Here is a 14199-nt window from a genome sequence, read left to right on the forward strand (position 1 = left end):
GATCAAGGTTCACAGCCAGTCTAGGCAGGAACCTCTAGCTCTAATTAACCACCCAAATGCTCGAAATGGAGCTTTCCCTCAAGTGGTAGAGCACTAACTTTGAGCCAAAAAGCTCAGGGACCACCCCCCCACCCCCCAAAATAAAAGAAAAGACAGAGTGTTAGCATCTGGACTCAGCTTATGAAGCACACCGCAGATGAGGCACAGAACAGGACAGTGAGCCGCCTAGCGTCACTCAGCCACAAGAATGAATTTGGACAGTTTGGGCAGAATGGATGGTGGCAGGCCGCTGGGCCCCGCACTGTTTGGAAGATGATTTGCTTCATCACCAAATATGAGAAAAGAAAGTTGGACAGAGCAGGAAACTGGCAGGAACTTGCACCCAGGCCCCAGGTTCCCAAGCAGAGCTAGGGCTAGTGGCAGCCAGGGAAACTCTGGAATCTGGGAGCTCTTATATCCGCTTTTTATTAGAATACTGCCAGTGCTCAATTCATTTCTTCTATGCTACTGCTACCCAACTTTTGCTAAAGACATGCTGCCTCTCAACAAATCTACACTTTTCATTGTATCAATAAAATTGAGCATAAAAATTTTATGCTGATTTTGGAGGTACCCATTTGCTCTTGGGGAGGAATATTTTTACAAAATGAAAAACTATGGACACAATGAGCTTACACAATGATTTAAACACAACAACAATGCAGGCTGACTGAGGGCTTCACCTCAGCCATAAGCCATGTGCTTAAAATGCTTCTTTTTGAATTTTTTCTTATATTTATTTTTATTTTTTGCCAGTCCTGGGGCTTGGCCTCAGGGCCTGAGAACTGTCCCTGAGCTTCTTTTGCTCAAGACTCTCTACCACATGAGCCACAGATTTTCTGTTTACATGGTACTGAGGAATTGAACTCAGGGCTTCATGTATGCAAAGCAAGCACTCTACCACTAAGGCACATTCCCAGACCTTATTATTTTTAAGCTGTCAAAAGTAAATACTTGAAGATGTTAAGCTTATTATAGCTCCATTTATTAGGCCTGTGCAATTAAATATAAATCAAAAAAGCTGTTGATTTTTAATGGAGCAGGCATCTACTGTATTAATAATTATTTCCATTAATGATTTGCTCTATTGTGTTCTTGTAATCCCAAGGCTATATTTTTTTAAAAAATGAACATTTACAAATATCTATTGGACAACAGTTCAAGAAACTGGAAAAAAATGTTAAGGTACTATTTCATACTCTAAGGTCTGTAATAATGATTTGGGTTCAATTTTGTCCTCCTATAAAAGACTGATTTATAAAGCATGTTTTCCAATCCAGAACCAGATAATACTTCAGATAACTACTATGCCTGGTTAGAATTTATGAGCAATTTCCTGAGGTACACCTTGTAAAAGTGAAAGAGCATACGTTAGAATAGTGCTACTCAGCTACACACTAAAGAGAAACAGGGACTTGCTGCCCAGATTCTGCCAGCATCAGCTTAAATAGTAGTGGCATTATGCTGGTGATCCCATAGAACCTTTCACAGTGAGATTTTACTGTATGGATATGCCAATACTCTTTAAGCATATAAAAATACCAATTCAGCCAGAGTCTAATTTCATAAAATTTATGTATTAAAATCAATGCTTTATTGTCTAAAAGTAGGAACTTTTTTGTGTCTGCCAGTACTGGGGCTTGAGTTCAGGGTCTGGCTGAAGACTGGTGCTTATTTCCTTAAGCTATATCTCTCTCTCTGCAGCTTCAGACTGGCTAACTGAAGATAAGAGTTTCACAGACTTCCCTACCCAGGATGACTTCAAATTATTATCCTCAATTTCAGCCTCCTGAGTACTTATGATTACAGGCATGAACCATCAGTGCCCAGGAAAAAGTAAGAGTTTTAAGATCAAAAGTATTTGGATTTCTTCTGAAAAACATCAAACTCTATTATTTCACATAACAAGAAGAGAGTCATTACCTATATTAGCAAACCTTGTGTTGGATTTTAATGGAAAACAGAAAATGCAAAGATGATTGTATCTTTGAAAGAAATCCACTAACTTTAAATGCAAAATTAATTTTGGAGGTTTAAACTATTATTCAACCTAAGACAAAAAAGATGCTATTTTAGTTTAAGATAGACCAGAGATAGAGACATTTAATCCTACCTTTGAAAACTATGGTTAGCTAGCATTCACACTTTTTAGGTTCTCTAAATTTGTCTTAAAATTTATATTTTCTTCTTAGGAAAGTTGGAATAGTCTAGTGAGGGTGAGGCAGACCCTTACTAGTTACCTCTAGTAAGTTACCCTCTAAGCAACTTAGAACTAGAAACTAGAAACAACTAATCTAGACAATTGTTTTTTTTAGTCCATTCTTTACTCATTTAACTTAACTTTATTATTTGAATTTCATTTGTTTTAGCTATTTGATTGAGCAATGCATATTCAGAGAAAAATGGAATTTAAAAATAAATGTTGCTTTTCTTTTTTTTGCTTTCTTTTATATTTTATTTTATTTTATTGTCAAATTGATGTAGACAGGGGTTAACAGTTTCATACGTTCGGCCTTGGGTACATTTCTTGTACTGTTTGTTACCTCCTCCCTCATTCCCCCCTTCCCCCTCCCCCTTTCTCTCTCCCTCCATGAGATGTTCAGTTGGTTCAATGGTTTTGTAAGTATTGCTTTTGGACTTATTTGTCTTTTTATCCTTTGTCTCTCGATTTTGATATTCCCTTTCACTTCCCTAGCTCTAATACCAGCATATACAGTATCCAGTGTATTTAAATGAGATATAGTGATAGCACAAGTATGACCACAGGAAGGAATACGAGAGGACAATCAATAAAAGCAGTTATGGTTTCACATGGCATGTTGAAAGTAATTACAACAGTGATATAACACTCGTTTCCATAACATGGAGTTCATTTCACTTAGCATCATCTTATGCGTTCATAGGGGCATAGCTATTAGGCTCTTGTGATCCTCTGCTGTGACTAGCCTACACCTGTGCTAATTATTCCCTATGAGGGAAACCTAGCTTAAAAAAGAAAGACAGACAGATTTATTATCTAAATCTTTATTGAAAGGAAAAAAAAAACAAACCAAACATTTTAAAATAAGAAATAACAACTTTTATTAACCACTAAACATGTTAGTTGTCAAAGATATCTTAACAATCAGTTCCTAATAATTCTGCATAGCAGAAGCATACTAATTATAGATATCAGAACGTTATGCTCTTGCATGAGTTTTTGTTTTATAAAAGTATCTAGTGTCATGTGTAAAAAAAATGTGAGAATAGATAAACTAATAGTAATTTGCATCGATTCTCAGATCTTTTGCCTGTTATGTGATTGGCATTTTTCTGGTGAATGCTATTACAGACTGAGTAGCAAACTGAATTAAAAGTAGTGAATTGAAATTAAAGTTTATAGTACTAGTAAAATGATTTAAAACTCAATTAGAAACTGCTTCTGTTTCTATTCACACAATAAAAAGTTAACATTGTTAGTAAACCCATTATTTTATATAAAAAAGTTAGAAAATGCAATGACATACAGAGATCAGGCTGATGAAAATAAGCATCTCTTTGTGAATGGCACTGGTCAGTGCATGATAGGTCTCTGAGCACCTCCCAGGGGTAAGTTTTCCTTTGTAATTCCTAAAAGTTCCTCTTTCTAAAATATGTAAAACACTGAGAAATGTAGTCTTATTTCCACTCTACTTCTAAAGAACTATTTTTAAAAAAAGATTACATTTTAAAAAAAGAAACCCACATGTGTCCTTTCAGGATTTTTGTTGGTTTTGTTTTCTTTGCATCTAAGTGCAAAGTTTCCTTTGCCAGAGGCATAAGGAAAGTGCTTATGCCACACAATAGTGAGAATATCACTGATATTTAATAGTGAGAACATCAAACAGGGAAATCATTGATGGTTTTCAGTTAGTGAGCAAGAAGAACAACAAACACAAGTAGACTTCTTTTAATCACTAAACATCACAGGTTTTAATTTTTTTAAAATAATATTTGTAAACTTGCCCACAAGAGCTGGGTAGTATTAAACAGCCAGTAAGGCACTTTGTTAGTGAATAAAAGGCTGGATGGTTGGCAATTATTGAACAGGAAACACTCTATACTTAGAGACAGCAAAGATTGGAGTGGGCCAGTCTTTTTTATTGGTTTATTGTCAAACGGAGTGGGGAAAGCTTTAAAAATGTTCACTTTGCTTACCAATTTTCCCTGCAGAAGTAATCTTTCAGTTGTACTTTTAAAAAATATATTAGGAGCTATCAATTCAAATAACATCTTTTTTCTTTTAATCTAATATTTAAAAGAATATTAAACATACTCAGTAGTATTTTCAAAACATCCAAGCCACTCTATTTAAAAATGAATTACAAAACAAAAGATCTTAGTATAAAAATGTTCCATGTTATTAACAATTTCTTTGTAATTTCAGATGGCTTCACATTACAGTATAAGCTTTGGTACAAAACATGCAAAATGCAAGCCAACATGGTCACGCATAGTCTTGCCAAACCCAAATAGCTTAGGAAATAACTGTAACACAGCCCCAGCTGATGAGAAACAGGTAAAACACCACTGGAGGATGACCAATGGGCTCTTCTACTTGTCATCTTTTGTATCTTGCTCCAACATGATCTTCATTAATGATGGAGTCACGAAATAGGGTTTTGAATCAGAACCTTCATTTCTTTCTATATCTTCCACTAGGAGGAAGGATGACACACAGTCAATGGCAAAGCAAAACTGTAAGAGAAGTAAGATCGCCATCTGCTGCATACTTGCATTACAACAATTCCAAATAGCGCTTTATTTTAACAAGCTGCACAGTTTGGCATCTACATTATTGTAAACATAGCTATGAGAAAATAATCAGCCCTTGTTATTACATCAGTAAAATAATCTCATTCTGGGTACCAGGTCAGATTCTTCCAGCATTGCCTGTCTCTCAACAGCTTGATGGAGGAAATAACTTTTACCTTCTTTTGCCAAATTTACTTTATGAATTACTATATTGGTCCAACATTGCTCTTGTTTTGTCAACACCCTTGAAAACACTTTTTAAAAGTTGCCACATACAGTATTTCAAATCCTTCAACTGTCAAGTTTTGAGAATATTGCTCTGTTATTACACAGTTATTAGTTTAATTGCTGTGTAAGAAAATGGCTACAAAATTTCTGCTCAAAAGTAATGCTTATTTTGACTATGATTTTAATTACACACAGAAGTAGTAAATGGAGATTATTTTCTTCTGACGAAGAATAAGCCATAATATAGTCAAACAGGTAACTAATTTCTCACATGCTGATTGTTATTTTATTCAACTGATTTCCCATCTTTTATGTGTCTGAGAATCAAGAGAGAATTTTGTAGTAATTCACACAGTAGTCCACATGAATACATAATACATCAGAATTTCTTGCTAGGACATAAGCATCTATATTTATAGCAACTTCACAGTAGAGACTACTGAATTTTTGTTGAGACTCTTTCTAATAAAAATCTAGAAAAAATGTGTCACCACTCTTCCCTGTATTATGCTTCAAGGAGAACAAGAAAGGAGAAAGCTCTTTGCCAAGATGTGAATCCAGTGGTGCTTTTGACTATAGTAGCCTCTAGAAAATAAGTTAAGAACAAGTTGATAGTCATTATTAAAATCAATTAATTTGAAAAATCTCCCCTATTCTTGCTATTAAGCTGTCATGAACTTAGTCTGCATATAAGTTCCTACATGTCAGGATAGTTGAATAAATCTGTATTTACAATTGATTTATAAGACAATAATGCATTTCTAACTCTCTTCTTGGATGTGTGAATCCTATTCAGATCAACAGGTTAAAGCAACATGCTCTTTGATCAACACATAGATAATATTATATTCACATTTAGTATCAAAGCAAGAGCATGGTAACTGACTCAGTGCTCCTTTCTTGAGGTACAGCTTTACACTGTTAATCCATATTGTCACACACATTTGCACACAAGGACTGCAGAGGAAAAGAATATGAGAGATGGCTCCATGCTTTGTTCTGTCATGCAAGATTTTAGGCTAACAGAAATCAGCATGTTACCCTGGCCTATAGCAGAGGAAGGTGGTGACAACTTTCCTCTTAAGCACTGGGGGAAGGAGGTCCTAGCCTAAAGGATATCCCACCAGATGAGGGACAACAGTCTGTTTCCATAAGGAAAGATCTGAAGTGTCTTTCTTATCTCTTCTCTTCTCTCATGAAAAGTTGAACTATTTTTTGTAGAACAAAAACCTCATACTTTAATCTAGAAATAGGTATGTTCTGTAAAAGAAAAAAATCACACTTTGGAAACAGATTCATAACTCACTTCTATGTGGTGTGAGTGAAAATTCAGATTCTGGGTGGCAGCATCAGAACATTCCCATGGTGGCTAGAAGTTCATATTTTGGAAATGATAGATTCCAGAGCTCAGATTGAACTTCAGTATAAATGTCATGACATTAGAACTAAATGGACTATGAAAGTTCCAAGATAAGTTTTACTAGTGCTGCCCTCTGCAGACCATGTGTGATATTAATATCTGGATGTCTGTTATGGACTCAATTCACTCACTGAAATGCTCTTTCAAGTGAGCGGTTAATAAAGTTTAATCACAGTTTAGAGAGTTGTCCACCAGCTTGAACAGTATAAATATAACCATAGCACCATATTTACAATGTTAGTACCATATGCTGGTTAATTATAACTCAATATTTTATGGCTAGTTGATTACACATTTATAGTGTCTTCAAAAATTGCCTGAAATTTCCTTTACAAATATACACTTATAAAAAGATAGGCTATCAAAGTGCCCCAATGGAAACAGCACACTGACTTATAAAAGTTATTAAACACGTTCAGCACTCGGTTTTAAAAAATGTTCTGCATGAACACTTTGCTCTTCAGTGGGAACCAGACTATAAAGTATTACAACTTCACCCAAGCTATTGCTATCCAAATCCAGTACCTCAGTTGGCACACCTCAGTTTCTGTGCTAATTGTTTAGAAGTAGCACAGAAAGTTCAAATTCTCGATAGCAACATTTTTCAGATGACAATGGAGCTAATTTACATAAGTTCAGCTAAGGAAGTGGCACGGTTGGGAGCTTTACTCCTGGGAAACTTTCTGCTTCTGGGGAACTGGTTGCTTCTTGGTCAGAATCCCATGAAGGTTAGGGGTTATGAAGTAAGGTTTTTCCACAGATCCATCATTTCTTTCCAGATCTTCACCTGTATAGGCAGCAGTGCAAAAGCAGCAAATAGCCACAGAACAATCAAACGCATTTTTATATATGGCAGAGTTGAACAGGGGAAGAAAATCAGAGAAACCAGGGTTAGAAAACCAAAGAGAAGACAAATAAGTGCAATTCAGTTGCTGACATTCGACAAGGCAAGATGCCCAAACTTCTGGCAGGAAGCACCATCCCTTTCTACTGGCTCCTCCCTCTCCCAGTGAGGTTTACTTAAAGATCTTCCATGTCCCCCAGTTAAATCTTCTGACAGCTTATTTCAGGAAAGTATAAACTTGGCATACTCTTAGTGATGGAGGTGAATAACATGTGTGCTAATTCTGTGATCAATGTACATTCACTGGATCTCAGGCCTTCAAATCTCCTTGTGCTTGTTGTTGGTAATACATAGTCCAAGCTGGCCTCCAACTTGTGATCTTTCTGTCTCAGTCTCCTAAGTGCTGGGTTACCGGTGTACACAAACTCTACTTGTTTAAAGTGATGTTTAGTGATAGTCCACACAGGGGAAGAAGCTGAGGCACAGGGATGTAACAGGATTCTGCTAAAGCGTAGGCTCTGAGGCAGTGAGGAAGAGATGAGGACACAACCATGGACATCTAGTCCAGTTCTCATCAATTTGTCCCGCCCTCCACCCTTATGGGATGCCTCAGATTGTTATACTAAAAAACAAATACCAGTGTTGTCTGACTTTCTATAATGTGTGAATGGACCTTCCTGCTGTGCTTAGGCTAGTATTCACTGAGCCTCCTGCTAGGAGGGAAAGTCCAGAACCATACTAAGAAACAAAATCTTTTCATGGCATTTTATTTCTATCAAGGACATATGATTCATAGAAGACAGTATCTATACTCGATTAGGAATAAATGGATTGCTGATTTGAGTTTCACATTAGATCTCACAATGGCTTTCTCATATACAAAATGAAAAGCTCAGGGGAGAACATGATAAATATTGAACACCTATTTTTGTTGTTGTTGCTATAGATTATACATATGTCTGTATCATCATTGATACTGATAGGAAGTCTGTTTTTTCACATTAATAACTATTTGTAATGATTATATTCTCCCATCAGGAGAATCATTGACTTATACTGTTAAAAATATAGGTATATCTGTAAATGAAGTGTTTACAATTGGCTGACTTTTAAAAAAACATCAAGTTTTCTGGGAACGAAGAAAATAGTTATCAAAAGATATATAAAAAGTCAAAAATTCTGGCTCTACACTAACAGAATGTGGCTTAGAATTACTGACAAAGAATGTTCTGCAAAGTATGATGTTGCTAGTCATAGAAGCCAGGGAGGGGAGGGAAACATCACGTAGCTTCCCTTGCTTTTTTTTTTTTTTTTTGCCAGTCCTGGGCCTTGGACTCAGGGCCTGAGCACTGTCCCTGGCTTCTTTTTGCTCAAGGCTAGCACTCTGCCACTTGAGCCACAGCACCACTTCTGGCCATTTTCTGTATATGCGGTGCTGGGGAATTGAACCCAGGGCTTCATGTACTCAAGGCAAGCACTCTACCCACTAGGCCATATCCCCAGCCCTTCCCTTGATTTTTATTATCAAGAAACATTTCTTGTTGGCCAAATTAAAAAAAAAATCCACTGCCAAATTTGAAATGGACAGTATTAGCTTATGTTCTCAAAGACTAGAAGCTATTAGGTTTGGGATGTTTTAAATTTTGGAAAAGAAAAATTCCCGGCTATAAGAGTAAGCAGCATGCATCACAGAGTGATCTCTTCATGTTGTTCCACGAGGAGCACTGGGGGTGAAAGAAGCACATCAGCATCCAGAGCTCACCGTCACTTGTTCTAGGGACTTGTTGGTGTCTGTGTGCCTATGTCCACCCCATAGCCAGATAGAGATTTATTCACATGGTAATTCCTAAACATGTGTTTACTTTTTTAAAAAATCAAAAATAAAACACCAAGCAGCCAGGAAAAAGATTAAATATCCCAGCTCCATTTCTTTGATTTCTTTGTCCACTTACTGGAAGATTTAAACATATTCAGAAAGAAAAATACAGTCAGACCATTTTCAAGGGGATTTTTTTTTTTGCATCTGTCTCCTTGTTAAAAAATAACCTGTAGGTTTTCTACAAGTGGATTGGCTCAGTAATGCTGTAAAGAGAATGATTCTTTTTTGGGGGGAGGGGGTATAGGATAGTACTATGGTTTGAAGCCAAGCACTTGCTAGGCAGGTTCTCTGCTATTTGAATCGTGTTCACAGCCCAGAAAATGAGATTTTTTTTCCCTGCCTCTCTGCTTCTCTGAAAAACCAGGTGCCAGAAAAATAAACTTTCAGGGTGCAGAGCAGTATGACTAATGGGCTTTTACCTGCTTACCTTACCTTCTCTAGGACTGCTGAAGAGATGTCACTGAAGGAAAAGGTCAGATTAAAGTCCTGGCAGATTCTCCAGACTATTCTAGCTGAGGTGCTAAGATAAAACATCTGTCAAGTATGTCCCATAGCGGCAGTGTCTAGGTCAGTGATGAAAACTTTTCTAAAGAAGAGTTTAAACTCTTAAATGTCTCACTTGATCCAGCCACTTCCTAGGCATGCTCTTCTTTGAATCCTATTCATCTGTCATCAGGTTATGTAGTGTCAACTGGCCTTATGTGGCTTTGAAACTATGATTAGCTTGGCTTTAGAAAAAATGGTAGGAGAGTTCTTCAAACCTAGCTAAAGAAGTACAGTCACTATAGAAGCCCACCATGCTTACAAATAGGAGAACATTAAGAATTCTTTCTTAAAAAAAAATAGTTGAGCTCTGGTAGCTCACACCTATAATCTCAGCTGCTCAAGAAGTTGAGATTTGAGACTCCTGGCTCACAGTCCACACTGGAAGACAACTCACTGGACTCTTTACATGCCATAAACCAGTAAAAAGGCAGTACTGGAAATGTGGCCCAAGTGTTTAACTACCAGCGTTGAGTGAAAAAGCAGAGAAAGCAAGAGGCACAAGGTTCAAGCCTTAATAACATAAAAATAAAAGGAAATTAAAAAAAACATAATTTCATCCTAGCACAATGCAATAGAGCCCAAGGCTTACTTTAGTAACTGACTCTTTTGTACGCTTTGTACGGTACAAACTCTCTTCTTTCAGTTGTTACATTTGTGTGTGTGTGTGTGTTTGTATGTATATGTGTGTGTATGATTTTGTTTTCCTTATAACTTCATAGAGATATTAGTTTCCTCCAGACTTATTGAAGTAAAGTTAACAGAATTGTGTGTATTTAAGCTACATAAAATTTTGATATGTACTTATACTATGAGATAATTGCTAGTTGTTAATTAGCATATAATCACCTTCCATAGCTGGTATTTGTTGTATGTAGTACAAACACTCAAGACCTTTCACATCAGATTTTAAACTGTTATTGCCTATATCATGCTGTGCATTAGCTGTCAAGACTCGTTTTTGAGTTTGTGCCATTTGATCAACATCTCATTTTATTTACCTCTCTGATCCTGGTTACTGTTTTTCTGCTCTTTGTTTCTGAGTTTGAGTCTTTACATTTCTCATAAAAGAGAGATCATGAATGATTTGTCTCCTTCCCTCTGGCTTATTTGTTAGCAGTTAAAGATTAAAGAACATCAAATAAATAATGTCTCCTTCTGAATAAATCCTAGTTGTGATTGTAGCCAGCTGATGGAATATACACAAGCCAGATAAGCTTTCTCATCTTTCAGTTATCCACAGAAAGGGGGAAATGTGCATGTTGAATACTTACAGAAGCAGACAAAAATTGTCTCAACACACATTGCATAGACACTGAAGAACCCATGCGCAATTAGGTACGATCCAACAATGACAGTCTGCAAATGGGTAAAGAGAAGAACCAACACATCATTGACTATCCTCAAAATTTAAACAAAAGCCATGACTAGAAAGCTTTGAGACACAGATCAAAATACTGAATGATCATGCTTTCGTGTGCTTTGTCCTAAGATTAGAACATTTAGAATATATTCTAAATTACCTGCCCATTTCTTAGTGCTAGTTCTCAATGCATAGAAAACACATCTCCCCTTAATTCTATCCATATCAAAGTGGTGAAACAAAAGGGGTTAAGAACATATACTGCCTGAGTTTGAATTGTAGCTCAGGCATTCAACAGTGACTTAAGTTTCTCTGTGTTTCCTTTCTTAAATTGGCAATAGGTAACAGGGGAGTGAGCGCAGCAGTTGTTTTTTAGATTAAGAGAGCTAATCTAGTGTAACAGATATTGCAAGGCTTCACCCAGTGTTCCTCCAGCTGCCTGGTCCAGTCCATCCACAGTGGTAGAGAATGTGGTCTGATGATGATTCAGCTGCTTCCCTGATTAGGAAATGCCCTCCATGCAAGGAACCATGTCACTGTAGGTTAAGCCACCATCGGAAGGTCAGATCGTGGCTAACAGCTGCATAGTAAAATTTAAAAAGTCCGCTCCTTTGCCAGAATTTCCTATAATTATGTTTGAAGCCTCAGCTCTAACCACAGTATGGGTCAGCTTTTCTGCTGCACTCCTTGCTTCCTTATATAATATAATCCAGATATAATTCAGGGAAGGATTACTAATAAACCTGCATGAAATCCTCTACCTGAGCAGTTGTTTCCAAGGAACCCAGTTACTAAATCAGGACCAATTGGTCTTACCTGAGTAAGACCAATGATATTAACTGCCATTAGTATTCTTACTATTTTCTGTTTGCTTAAAAAAAAAACAATTTTACCCTCTCTGATAAAGCAGAATCAATACTCAACTTCTATGGAATCAATTGCATCACCCTAAATTCTTACATTGAAATCTTAATCCCCAGTGAGATTAAAATTGAATGTCACCAGGGTAATGTCTTCCTGGAAGGATTAGTGCTCTTACAAGGAGAATCATCTTCTTTCCACCAGAATATTTGAAATAGCAACAGAACCCTCTGCTTAGCAGGAAGACAGTCTTATCCAGAACTGAACAATTAGGGCTTCCATCTTGAACTTCCAAGCTTTCAAGACCAAGAGAATAAATTCCTATTATTCAAGCCACCCACTCTATAACATTTTTGTTACAACACTCTGTACTGACTAAGACCCCAGGATCTTACCACCAAAGGGACCCAGTAGTAATTTAATGATGTTGGTTCATACGCGACCATTGGCAACCTTTCTGTGAAGAGCAAGAAGGCCAGAATTCCTGCATGGGAAAGGCAAAGCACATCCATGATGCATTTGCAGAGACATAGAGCTTTCTGTAGTAAATCAATTTTGTTTAGTATATTTTCATCTTTTTACTAATTTTACTTTGAATAATGTGATTTATTAGGGAATATTTGAGCAGATGATTTAATAAAAGTGAACAAATGCCAATAGGTGTAAAATATATAGAATATCTTACCTATAAAGCCAGAAACTAGAATTTTCCCCAGGAGTAATACAAAGTTTGTAACTTCATCTGTAACCGCAACTCTGAGTATTAGAGAAAAAAAGAAAGTATAATTTTGTGTCTGAAATGCTTTTGCTACTTGAAATTTATTTGAGTAAATACTTCATGGATCCATTTTGATGTGCTTTAGCTGGCATTGTATTTGGCAGTTGGTAAATGCAAGAAATGTAAGTCAAACCCAAGTATTAGGTTCTGACTTATTTTTAATGAAGTAAACAGAAGATGGCATCATAGGGCTGCTAGGTTTATTCATGGAAGGATTGGCCTCTACCTTCTGCTTCAAGGCTAGCAGACATCCTGTATCCTGTGGATGCTAGCTCTGATTTTATCTACTCAGTTTCCACCAATTTGGGAAAGCAGGAATGGCCAACATCCTCTAAAGAGGAAAATGTGATTTATCTAGGGAATTTTTAAATAGACGGGATAATAAAAGTGAATAAATGCCAATAGGTGTAAAATCTAGGCAGCTGATAGGGACAATTCTAAGATATGAAACAGAATGAGATGAGAAAATGTTTAAACCAATTAAACAATAATATTACAAATGACAATTTGTAAAAGATATAATGTGCGAGAGTCACCGAATTGTCTATTTCAGTCTTCACCTTCATTACTTACTTTAAAATGTTTCTCATCAGCAGATTGAAAGCATCTCTTGCTGACCTGCAGAAGTTTTTGCCATACAGTGCAATCTGAGACCGACAGTTAGTAATCTTGTGTCAGTAGAATACTTTGACAAAATCAAAAGGCAATTCAGCAACAACAAAAAATTTATTCCTGTCATTCATACTAATTTCCCCTTCTCTTCCCATCATTTTAGTTCATGGAAGGCTTGTGAGCTGTGTATCCTCAACTCTGCACAACTACAAGGGGCACTGACACTAAAAGTGATTTTTACCTGTGCTATGTCCCTGAACTCGTGGATTAGCAGCCTCAAAGAGAAGTACAGCTTCTTCTCAAGGTTTAAGTAAAGCGTTTGTCTTTGCTAGAGAATAGTGCTAAATGGGTTAAATATTGTTTACCTCCCCCATCAAAACTTATTCTTAAAGAAATTGATGACCTTTTACTACACTTAATTTATTGACTAAAAGGCTCAGAAAGCAATACTACCACTGTAGATAAATTAAGGAACATTTGAATCTGTGTGATATTTGAGTATTGGAATCATTTCTCCAGGTTGTTATCTTCTAAATTTTAAGAGAGATATATTTCTGGATCCCATATTTTAAAAAAAAATCTTTTTAGAAGTCTCCAGATTCCCAAAGGAAATGCAAATAAATTTAGTCAAGCATTTTCAATGCCAACATATTTTAATACAAGGTTCATAGAAAGGATCAGATCGTTCCTCGAAATTATGTAAATCCCCAAATTAGGAAGATAATTTCTGCTGAGTGAAATACAGATTAAATGAGATTTGTCTTCACTAAATGGTCAAAGACATATAACCATCTTCCATCCAGCAAATTTTAAATTTTCCAATGCAAATGATATTTATATCCTCAGAAAAGGCATAATA

The 14199-nt window shown here is 36.4% G+C and overlaps 1 protein-coding gene across 3 annotated transcripts in view; it reads right to left on the minus strand.

Annotated features, from left to right (window-relative positions):
- Positions 1–3185: 3185 nt before the first annotated feature.
- Slc44a5 (solute carrier family 44 member 5) overlaps positions 3186–14199 on the minus strand; it is a 267031-nt gene continuing 256017 nt past the window's right edge. For 2 of the 3 annotated variants that reach the window (XM_048351605.1, XM_048351602.1), the window contains 5 exons: positions 13302–13375; positions 12636–12706; positions 12346–12434; positions 11001–11085; positions 5141–7247 (listed from right to left, as the gene is read on the minus strand). In XM_048351605.1, coding sequence (XP_048207562.1) covers positions 7126–7247; positions 11001–11085; positions 12346–12434; positions 12636–12706; positions 13302–13375 — 441 coding nt within the window. In that variant the 3' untranslated portion in view covers positions 5141–7125. Of the gene's footprint in view, positions 4716–5140; positions 7248–11000; positions 11086–12345; positions 12435–12635; positions 12707–13301; positions 13376–14199 lie in introns of those variants that run through there. The other variant, XM_048351603.1, reaches the window with a different exon arrangement.

This window comes from Perognathus longimembris, chromosome 7, assembly GCF_023159225.1.
Source record: "Perognathus longimembris pacificus isolate PPM17 chromosome 7, ASM2315922v1, whole genome shotgun sequence".
Classification (NCBI taxonomy): Eukaryota; Metazoa; Chordata; class Mammalia; order Rodentia; family Heteromyidae; genus Perognathus; species Perognathus longimembris.